General features: G+C 50.2%; 1 protein-coding gene across 1 annotated transcript; it reads right to left on the bottom strand.

Annotated features, from left to right (window-relative positions):
• Positions 1–4,458: 4,458 nt before the first annotated feature.
• On the bottom strand, positions 4,459–10,541 carry PSMG4 (proteasome (prosome, macropain) assembly chaperone 4). Its single transcript, XM_015565717.1, has 5 exons — positions 10,537–10,541; positions 9,091–9,220; positions 8,582–8,657; positions 5,684–5,816; positions 4,459–5,554 (listed from the first exon to the last, which is right to left on the bottom strand). Exons 1-4 carry the CDS (start codon positions 10,539–10,541, stop codon positions 5,695–5,697), a joined length of 333 nt encoding a protein of 110 aa, XP_015421203.1. The 3' UTR covers positions 4,459–5,554; positions 5,684–5,694.
• Between the last annotated feature and the right edge of the window lie 1,232 nt (positions 10,542–11,773).

Below are 11,773 nucleotides of genomic sequence, written 5' to 3'. Positions count from 1 at the left end.
CCTGCCCTGAGAGACCTGGGCCCGTGGGGTGGCTGCGCGCAGGGTCACCGAGGGACCAGACAGGTGGCTGCAAGCACACGCGGCTCTGCCGGGCTCACCGGGCACCGACGCCGCGGGAGCACAGGACCTTCGCTGGTGTGGGGGGATTCTTTCCAAAACGCTAAGGATCGTGTGAGGAAGCAGACTCTTTGGAAATAAGACTTTCTTTTCTGCCATTAAATGTTTGTATTTATTTTGGTCATTTTTACGAGAAGCACTTTATTCCCTTTCCCTCACTGATCTTGAAATAGAACCACCCCCTTCGAAAGAGGGACCCCAGTCTCCCCGCCGGCAGTGGCCAGATGCCCCCAGGGCCGCCGGCTGTGCGCAGACACCACGCTAGCAGTTCAGACTGCCCCACGCTGACGTGTAAACAATGAGGTGTCCGCCAGAGAGGCTGATGGTCTGAAAGGTTTTGTGTTTGTAGAGTCAGAGCTTCTGGTCCATGTTTTGGGAGAAAGCAGCTCACGAATGTCATTAAAACCAGCTTAATCTTTCCTTCAAGATCATCCTTTTGTACTGGATGCTGGAAAATCTTTGGGGAAAAGCTTCAACATGTCACCACAAATCGTAAATGACCCGTGGCAGTGTCGCCAGTTTTCTGACCCAAGTTTGTCTGGTTCAGTTCACGACTGGATGCGCTGCGGTGTGAGGCATTTAGCATTAATGCTTTCTCAGATTCAGCTCCGCGGGAAAGCTCCCTCCACCATCAGCTTTTCCAGCACTACCTGAAAACACGCTACTTTCTGACGGGAAACCAATGGGACAAGAACTGAAATAGAGGACTAAGGCAAACCCACAGAGGGTGGGCGCTCTCCCAAAGACAGCGCATGCGCATCTGGAGCACACCACATCGCATCACCAGCTTGGATGACTGTCCGCTCCCACCGATTTCACGCTGAGACTGCAAACCTGTGGGAGCCGGTCCCCCTCATGCCTGCCTTTGCCTGCTTCCTGCTTCCCCCCGCCTTCCCTCAGCACAGAGGTGGGGCTTGGGGCAAGCAGTGGGATGCTCATAGGTTAGGCCAACTGACCTCCTGCCTCTCTTAAAGCTTCAAGACCAATTGAGAGGAAGCAATAACTCCCCAAAGTTCAACTCCCATCCCCAAAAGCCAAGGGTTGTCACTGACTTCATTGCTTGTCCCAGACAGTGCGGGCTTCCTCGTCCCTTTCACGGCAGGCGTTCTCACCTGTCTGAGGGTGTTTCAGAGGAAGCTTGGAGGGCCTCCGCAAGGACACGCCGGGGGCCACTAAGGAACAAGCTTCATTGGCGCAGGCAGGCGCCCCCTTGAGCAACATAGGCACCTGATTTTCCAGACAGCCTGGGTCCTTTCTAGAATTGTGCACCCACCCCACCCCCCACTGTGTGACATGTGTCTTTGTCATGGGCTGTGTTTTCCCCAGGAAATCAGTCTCGGGCCTGTGACTTAGGTGACCTCCAACTGACAGTTGCTAGAACTCAAAGGGCCTGAAAAGGGGTTGGCTTAACTTCCCTTTCTCCCCTTTTAGCTCTCTACCTGGCCTGTTTCTTACTGTCTCCGCCCACCACTCCCCTCCGAACCTGGTGGACTTCAATAGGAACTGGTGACTTGATAAAAAAAAAATATATATATGGTGAGGAGGTGAAACTTGCAAGTGTGTGTGACTCCAGTGACTAACCTGTACTTTCTGTCGAATCAACGGGGTCTGGGGTCTCCAGCCTCGTCCAAGGGCCGCTGCCTAGGAAGAAGGCCACCTGGCCAGTCTCCCTATTTCAAGCCCCACTCATCCTCACCTCTCATCTCTTAGGTCACTTTTGTTCCATGTTTCCATGTGAGTCCACATTCACCTTACTTTACAAAGGCCTTTCTTTACAAATGTGCAGCCTCCGCGTGCCAAACTTGTTGAATACCTCTGCCTTTTTTAGAGTACTTGCGACAAGCCACCTGGCAGCAAGACCCATTAATCCAGGACATGACATATGCAGTCACCAAGCCCCTGAGCAGTTGAGGAAGGTGGGTAGGAGCCAGTGAGGTCCTGGGCCTGCACCTGGCCAGGTGTATGTCTGCATCACCCCAGCACCAGGGCACCTTGCAGTCCCCTTACTGTACTACGGAAGTATTGTAGCATTCTCTCGCTGATCGCAGAGGCCTCCCTTAAAATGTGATGGAGCTGCAGAGTGCTGCCGGTAATCTCTAGGAAGGCGGAGGGAAGGCACAGCACTTACAAACTCCTGTTCCTCTTCAGGGTTAGGCTGAGCTCCTCTTCTGTTGCTGGGTTAGCTTAAGAATATCTGAAGCTCTTAAGGAACACCTTTATCAAATGTAGCCAAAGCAGAAAAGCTTCCCTGTGGGCTGAGCCCCACCAAGTGGGCAAGGCGGCCAGCGCCCACTGAGCCTGACACACGTCCAGTCCCGCCTTGCTCTGCATGGGAAGGGGCTGCAGCCACCAGCTCCCTAGCACCTATTGGTCAAGCTTGGACTCCTCAATCCTGTTTCCTTCGTGGTCAATAGGGAAACAGTTCACAGACACCTGCCATTTCAAGTCCACTTTCCCATCACCTCCTACCCGCCCAGGGAGTCACCTCCAGGTATGTGCTGCAGCCACTCTCCTCCACCAGCCACTCTTGCATCCTGCTATCCTTTTGGGGAGCTGTAACCCCTTTCAATAAGTTATGCACAAATGTGAACGCCTGAGGCAGGGCTGGACAGCTCTTCATCTGTTCTTTTCCAGAGGTCAATCATAACTCAGAGCAAGTACCCTAAGTACTAGCACCCAAGTCAAATAAGGAAAAGTTTTAAATCTTTTGTTTTCTAAAAGAGTATAATTACTTGCAACTAGAGGAAAGGGGCTGGTAAGTTGTTTTGGCCACAGAACAGAAAGCAAAAATGGACGTCGTAAAGGAAGTACTGCACTCAAACAATACCACTTCCTAGAGCCAAACAAGAAATGACTGAAGTGCCATTAAATGAATTGTGACCATCGCACCTCCCAGCCCCTAGGTGGCGCACGCGCGCGCGCGCACGTGCTGGGGAAAGCCCACGCTTCACTTTCAAAGGATGCCTCGCTTTGCTGTAGCGTGTTTTGGAAAAGCAGCAGTGTGTTCTGTCCAGTGGGAATATTCCCTCTGTCCTTTCTGCCGCCCCAACATTTGAGGTTCCTAGTCAGAACCGTGTTACTGCACATCCACCGGGCTCACTCTGGAGGTGCTCATTCATAGCACAAGCCTATCGAGTTCTGAACTGTGTCGTTCAAAGATAATGTCTGCATGATGTCACATCTGTTGTACCTTTGAGGAAAATTTGTATGTAAATGTACAAATAAAAATGTTGCCCCATTAACAAATTTCCTCTGGAATGTCTTCCCTACCTCATCTGATGGTATCCAATGAAGGGCATTTCATGACCATTGACTACAAGTAATAAAAACTCTTTATTCAGACCTTGCTGAGTCCCTGTTTTAGCGCCTCTGTGAACCGAGTCTTCACTCGGCCTGGGAAGGGTGGGTGGCCCTCATCTGCTTGCAGAGTCCTGGTCTTAAAGGCAGGCAGAGGCAGAGAGGATTAAACACAGACTGTTTATTCAGGGCCAGTCTAAACCACCTGAGAAATGGGGCCATCAGTAAATTTGAGAATTCTTTTCTCTTGTGTATTGATATCCTGCTAGTCTGTGACCTGCAAGTTCCCAGAAAGGTTGAGAAATGATTATCTGACACTGTGATTCTATAAGGAAAGACTGATAACCAAAACCTTCTTCTCTAATGTAGTATTTTTTCACAAGAAAACAATGTTTCTTTAATAAAGTTTTATACCAAACTCTTCTCTCCATAGCCCTGATTTTGTGTTACTTACTCTTCCTAGAGAGGGTGCCCACTGAGCTCTCAGCTCAGTGACACTGGCTGAGGCCTGGGAGGCTAGCACAGGAAGTCTGCTAAGGAGGGAACATCTGAAACCCCACACCTACTGCTCTGAAATGCCTTTATGTCCCAGCCACAATGTCACCACCCCCGGCTGCTTACTCCGGGCTCAATGCTTTTACCACTGCATGAAGTGTTAGAGCCCTGGACTACCAGCCTCCAATAACAAAATGGGTCCAGGTAGGCTCCAAAGACTAGCAAGTGTTTGGCCAGTGGTCCTCTGGCTTGCCTGTCCTGAGCACCTGGGAGCTTTTCAACCCAACGCCTGGGCCCCAGGCCATCGGCGTCTTGGGCAGGGGGAGGCATAGGCAGCCTGTGAGAACTCCCCCACAGATGGGAATGTGAAGCCAAGCTTTGGAGCCACTGACCCAGGAAATACTGTCCTTTGGGAAAAGGAGTGAAAAAACAAGCAAAATGTGTAGCATCTGGTACTGAGTCGGTGCTTTCCTGAGCAGGAGGCAAGGGTCATTTCTTTCCTGGGTTCTCGTCCAGGTAGATTCAAAGAATGAAGCCACAGACAAAAGGTGGTAGATGAAAAGGTGGAAATTTATTGGAAACAAGTACAAACTCCCACATAGGGAGGAGGGCCCCAAGGGGTAGCCCACTAACCTCCTTCTTCCTAAGGATTATAAAGGCTGCAGTTCTTTGTTTCTTGTTGCTGCCTTCCAACTGGTCACTATATCAGCTTCAAAGCTCAAAACCCACATGGTACCCCCCTTTACTTCTCCCCCTTCAGTGGTGGAATTCTCTATCTCCTGTGAAAATCTGTTCCTTCTCCCATTTGTCAGCATTTCTCTATCTCTGTGGAAGTCTGTTTCCTCTTTCTCCCCACACCCTGTGGCTTTTCCCTGTCTTCTGTGAATGGATGTCTTCCTTCACCCTTATCCGGTGGCACCTTTTATTCTCTGTGAATATATGCCTTTTGGCAGCTCCAAGTCCACAACCAATTATGTCTTCCTCTCGCATGGACCCCCTAATTCCTAAAACTCCTACACTTGCCTATTTTACCCCTAAAAACTCCTTTCAGTACTAAAAAGATTAGAATCTACTTCAAGTGGTAGGCAGAAAAGGCTAAGGATTAAAGATGACCAAAACAGATACTTGGGACTTGCGGGAAAAGAGAGAGAGAGAAGGAGAAGGAAAAGACAATGGGAACAGGAGGGCAAGCATTTGGATCCACATGTTGATAAAGCCGCAACTGACTCTTCATTGCCATTGCACTTATAGTTTGCAAAGTATTTCTGTTCAGTTAATCCTGACACTAACCCGGCAGAGTAGAGATCATTCCCATTTTGTAGGGGAGGAAACAGGGCCCAGAGAAGTGAGAGACTTCACCAAGACCACAAGTCTAGTGAGCCGTGAGGAGTGGGGTTCCGATTCGGGTCCGAAGGTGAGCACAGCAGAGAGATGTGCCAGGGAAGGCTTATCATCTCCCATTTTAACTGGGAATGGACACAACAGAGTCACAACTAATTTAACCCTTCAGTCTTTTTAGCCCCCTTCACAACAAAATCCCATCTGAACCCCTTTTCTCCATCATTGAGCAGTCACAAGGCAACTACTGCCCATTTTGCTTTTCTTCTTCCCAGGTTTGATCAATGACAGCCTTTTGGCCCACAGTCTGGTGAGGGAGAAGGAGAATTAATAAGATTAACCCTTTAAAGACAAAATGTAAACACATTAACCTGGTGACAGTGGAATTCAACTCATTTATTTAAATGTATATTGTACGTAAGTTAGAAATTCTCACTTCCGCCTCAGCTAGAACTTTTCCGGAAAAGCCTCCATTTCTTCCTTGATCCTGTTTTCTACAAGTAATGCGAAGTTATTGTCTGTATTTTGTAGGTTATAGCTGACAAACACCTGCTTGTTGGTCTTCCTGGCTAAAAAGAGAAAACACATTGACACAGCCATGACTGAAATATCTAGAGACTCTGTGTGCCTCGGGCAGACCTTACAGCTGAGCAATACAGGGGGAAAAGACAATGGGCTTTCACGGGGAGAAGTTCTGATTTTTATGACCTCAGAGGCAGCTGCTGCAAATGCAGACTAAAGTCTTTGGGACTGTTCTAAGTCTCTAGAACAGTGGCTCTTCAAGTGTGATCCCCACAGCAGCAGCATCCCCTGGGAACTCATCAGAGACACACATGCTCAGGCCCCACCCCCAGGCCAACGGGATCAGAAAGGCTGGGCTTGCGGCCAACACTGATGTCCACAGACCTCTAGGGATCCGAATACTAATGTTTAAGAACCACTGTTTGTTTCACTTTTCAAAAAACACCAATAATCCTACATTTCTCCATTTTTGTGTGTACCCACGCAGATGCATATTTATATGTGTGGGCAAATACACATACACACACAAATATCTAATTTTCAATATGATGTTGGCTATGTTTGAGCCCATTTCTGCAGAACAATAGTAATTAAGGTGTACAGCTCCAACTGCAGAAATCAGTATGAAAGATGAGACAGACATCCTGAGGACAGCCGGGCAGCAAGTCTAAATCAGCTCAATAGTGTGACTGCACCAGAGCTGGGGCCTCCTCTCTCGGCCTCACACCACACACAGGGCGGTTACAGACTCCTCTTCCCCACAGAGGCACACACCCACCCTCCCATCCCACGGACTTCAGATGACCACACCAACCCAGCATCAAAGGCAAAGAGGTGGTCAGGAGAGGTGAGACTGGGATACCGGCCCAGCCTGCCCTCATTCAGAGGGCGGGAAATTCCCTGTCCACCAGAAGGGCTGCTCTGATTCCAATCTCTCTACTTGCTAAGACAGGGTCTTACAGGGAGAAGGACTGTGCCCGCCGCATCGTCTGCCCAGCAGACCCAGCCAGCGCTGCCCTCCAGAGCCACACAAGGGGGGGTTCTCATCCACACCACAGCCTCCAATGCTTCCAGGGTTACCCTGAACCCTCTATCATCTCTTTTCTCACTTCTTTTCATCTGTTTGGGACCCTGCTCTCTTCTCATTACCCCTTCTAGACAAAGCCCCCAACATCTGCGCAAACTAAAAAAGAAAAAGAACCTGCCCTGGCCAGAGTTGTTCAGTGATTAGAGTGTCACCTGGGGCACCTAAGGATCTCGGGTTCAATTCCCAGTCAATGGCACAAACCTGGGTTGCAAGCTCGATCCCCGGCCCCAGTTGGGGCACCTGTGGGAGGCAACCAATTGAAGTGTGTCTCTCACATCAAAATCTTCCCCTCTCTCTCCCCACTCCTTTCCACTCTCTCTAAAAAAGAAAAAAAATCCTCAGATGACGATTAATAAAACAAAAAATCAAAAGAACCCTATTTTTTTTGCATACAAACTATTATTAGCCCTCCATCTAGGGCACAAAAAACATGGCGCACCAAATGCGCGCCCACCACCCTGCACTACCAGTCTGTCATCCACACTGTGGTGACCCACCAATTTTCTGGCCCAGAACTATGAACACCCTCATCTTCACTGTGTCAGGCAGGCACAGAGTGGTCTGTGACATGAATGCTACCCCTTAAACACTGGCAATACACAGTGAAACACGTGGAACAGTCATGTCTTCAACCTACTTTCATGTGGTTCAGAAAAAACAATGACGTGAACATAGGAACAGTAACAACTGAGAATCTGGGTGGGGGCTTTGAATGTTCTGTATCTTTTCTTGCAACTTTTCTATAAATTTAAAATTACCTCCTAATATGAAGTTACCAAACAACTTACTAGTCAGGTTTCTCTAATTTCAGGCTAAAGAAAAGGTACAGTGATGTTCCCAAAATGCTGCAGCAGCTGCCCTCGTGGCCTCACTCTGTCCATGCTCAGAACTGTGTGGCGAGTCTAGAATGGCCTCTCCTCAACCTGAACTGTGTGGGTGTTCTGTTTACCAGGGTGCCTTCCAGACTGACTTGTTTCCACGTTTCAGGGATTAAGTGGATAGAACTGTCAACACCAATAAAACACAGGGGCTGGGCCCCATCCGCTGCACACGCCCAGCACTAGTACAACTGAACCGGCTGGGAACACTGGTGACCACGAAGACTGAGCGGCCACAGAGGCGACCCTACGGTTCAAGGCCCTGGCACCTGCATGGCCAGGTGACCGCGCACACTGGCCGAGGCGGCACACATGCTGTCCTCACCCAGACTGCCTGGGTACTTACAGGAAGTGTGTTTGGAGTGTAGGAGAGGGGGAACCTTCAGCTTCAGGCTCTTGCTTTACACCCACCCTTCAGCACACTGAGGCCAGGCCAGTCTCCCTCTGAACGCTGACGGCATCCGGGAGTGTAGGACAGTCCCTCCTGCATGGGCTGGCTCCCTGCACCACAGGCTCCACTGACTCCGCAGAGCCCAGGAGGCTCCTGTAGCACTGCCCTCCTTCACACTCGCCCCCACCAGAAGCAACGTGCTTACAGAAGGACCCGGGTCAACCGTCCCTCATAAGCTTGGGCAGCAGCCAGGGCACAACATGGGAGTCCCCTAGGCACAGGCTGATCTAAGACAGTGGTAGGACCATGTGATAGGGATGTGCCTCCTAAAGGAGACACAATATGAGTTGATTTATCTCTTGACATAAAGATTCGCCTCTAAAGTGACTTGCCTCACGATTCCATCACACAGCGAGGCCCCATCTGGCCGCTCCTGCAGCCGCAATGGGTACGTACCTAAGCGCTGGGCAAGGCCAGTGGAGGTCGTGTCCGAAGTGTCTCCGAGGAGGGAGGTGGACACAGGGATGGAGTCCTGAAAGGAAAACAGAGAGTGCGATGCGGCTTCTCCCTCAGCTGAACTTCTGCCACTGCTGACTCTTCCCGCGGGCGGCAGTGGAGGCCCTGGGAGGTCAGACACGTTGGCCAGGAGAAGAGGGCCTGGCATCGGTGCCGGCCGCCAGGCGGGCTGGCCTCTCCGCTATGAGCTCACACAGCAGGAGAGGTGAGGAGCCGGACACGGCATCACCGTGCTGACAACAGTTCTAGGAGCTGTCTCACACTAAGGGCGTGGTTTAGTGCTGGAAATTCCAAAGCATGCTGACGGCCAACATCACAACCAAGATGGAAGCAAACAAGATCATTAAGGCTAGAGCTAAAAGGAGGCTATCGGAGTCTGGGTGCCACGTGCCTGTGGGCCCTCACCCTGGCCGCCAGCAGCAGAGGAGGCAGGACACCTACCTCCTCACCTGACGGAGAACCACAGCTCCATTCCCCGAAGGGTGTCTGGGCTCTTCAGGTGCACAAAGGCCGCGTGACTCTGCAAAAGGGCACCAGCCATCAGTGTCCAAATAATGAAAATAAAAACTTCTGGCTATACTTGGTCAATTCTCATTTCAGATAAGAAGCCATAAAACTAAAGATAAGTAAATGTGGCCCCTTTGAAATCCAGAGGTAATCTTACTTTCAATCACAAAATGGAAGTAATTCCCCTTCCCATTAAAAAGGCCTCGATGAACATGAAAAACCCTCTATCTTATAATGCGGCCAAAATTCCTTTTACTGTGAGCAGCGCACAGACCAGAGCCTGCTCCATATCTCCTAAGGGTTCAAGTTATTTCAGTACAAGACAGAATTCGTTTAGGTCACAAAAGATGAAAAGACTAAAAACATCCACTTCATGATTTTCCCTTGAGAAAGATACAAAAATGTGATCTTAATGAATTTGCTGTTTACAGATTTCAAGTTCAACATTTTAACTGTTAGTAGTATTTACAGTTAAACCTCCTGAAAACAGAAAACCTACCTTAACAGGGTGACCTTTTCTGATCAGAAACAAAGCTAAAAACCCACACTGTTACCCTTTTCTCCACTTCATTATTTCTGAAATCACACTGTGTGAAGCTGATCTCCCAGGTAGATACATGCGTAGATGGCTTTATTGCGGCCGGAGGACCACCTTCCACTCACCCAGGCGCATCCTAGTTCTCTGAGCACAAAGGGTCCCCCACCCCATCTTCCCTGGTCCCAAGCTGCTTCCCTCCTGCCACTGGGGCCCTGCAGCTTCTCTGGCATCACACAGAGCTGCTGGCTGCAAGGCAGGCCAGCTGGACGAGCAAAAGTTGTACGGTTTTGTTCTACATAGTCTAGTCTTACATGTGGGGACTTTGGGGAAAGGGAAGAGGGAGAGACCTCACAGACCCTTTGGAGCCATCCCCAGCTCATGGGCCAGTAAATGTTTTCTAAGAAGGGCCAGATGGTAGGCAGACAGTTTAGTTTTTAAAGACAACTGCTCAACTCTGCCATCGGAGTGCAAAGGCTGTCAGACCCTATTAAGGATGGGCATAGCCATGTTCCAATAAAACCCTAACACAAAAGGAGACTCGAGCCAGCCCGCAGGCTGCGGTGTGCGAGCCCCGGTCCACTGGAACCTCGTTTCCCTGTCCTGAGCTATGGCCGACACCTCTTCTCTCCAGCTGGCCCAGTCCTCTGCCCCCGGAGGACAATGCCTAGGCACACTGTGGCCAGTTGGTGGGAGTGGTTCCTTTTCCTTTTCCCCAGTCTTGATGTAAGGTGACTTTCCAGCTGAAAAAATACACCCCACTAAGAGCTATGACTAGCAAGTGGTGAGGCTACCATGCCGGCCAACAGCCGGAGCCTTGAAACCGATTCCAGGAATCGATGCCTGGTCTTACCCCATGGGCCCACAGCCTTAGGGCTAGGAAAGAAGGTGAAGTGGCTCCAGGGCACCACGTTCTCCAAACACAGAGCACAACCCATAACCCCCTGCCCCGCTGTGTGAAGCTGGCTCTCTTCCTCTCCTCCAATGCAGGAAGACCTGGAATTGCCACCTGCCCAAAGGCCCACCTGCTGGTTCCCACTGGAAATGAAAAAAAAGAAAACACACCAGAAAAAGAACAGGGAGAAGAAAGGAAAAGCCTATGAGAAGGGCAGCCAGAGGGAAGAGGGATACTGTGAGGCCCATCCAGAGGCAGTCTCCTTCCCAAAGCTTTGCCCAGCTCCTACCTGACAGCTCACTCCTCTCATTTCCCACCATCCCTGGGGTCCCTCGGAGATTACCAATCTTATTGCCTGGCTGCCTGGGGTTACTGTCAGTCCCCTCTAGCAAAAGGAGAATTCCCCAAGGGTTCCTCATTCATTCAATCAACAAGAATTTAACAAGCAGTTTGTCATAAAACAGACAAACCCCAATACCCCCAAAACTGCAGAGGGAGCAACAGCCGGGGGCATGCCAGTGTGCCAGAGCAGCCAAGGGGCCAGGGAGTGGGCAGGGAGGCCCAGCATGGGAGCTCTCCCAGGTAACAGGGCCTGGAGGGTCACTGTAGTCTCTGGACTGTGCTGAGTTTCTTTCTGGAAAGGTCTGGAGGAAAGGAATGGCAGTATCTAACTGCAGGCACTGCTGTGGGTTGAACTGTGTCCTCCAAAAAGTTATGTCCATGTCCTAACCACTCGTACCTGTGAATGGGACTTCATTTGGAAATAAGGTCTTTGCAGGAATAATTAAAATGTAAGTTAAGACAGGTCTCACTGGAGTAGGGTGGACCCTTGATTTATTATGACCGATGCCCTTATAAGAAAAGAAGACACACAGAGACACTCGGAGAAGGCCACATAGCACTGGAAGCAGAGACTGCAGTGATGAGGCCACAGCGGAGGAACACCAAGGACTGCCAGCACACCAGAAGGTGGCATGGCCCCTCCCTTGGAGCCTCAAGGAACCAGCCCTGACAACACCTTGACTGCAGACTTCTGGCCTCCAGAACTGAGAGAACAAATCTCTGTTGTTATAAGCCACCTAGTTTGTTACAGCAGCGCTAATAAACTAATACTGAAAGAAGGGGGGTGGGGGGGGCACAGGACGTGGGGAAGTAAATCAGCCAAAGAGGAGAGATGCTGCAAGCCTGGCAGGGG

Source organism: Myotis davidii, unplaced genomic scaffold (assembly GCF_000327345.1).
Source record: "Myotis davidii unplaced genomic scaffold, ASM32734v1 scaffold540, whole genome shotgun sequence".
In the NCBI taxonomy this organism is placed as follows: domain Eukaryota; kingdom Metazoa; phylum Chordata; class Mammalia; order Chiroptera; family Vespertilionidae; genus Myotis; species Myotis davidii.
This window is presented reverse-complemented; position numbering and strand designations above follow the sequence as displayed.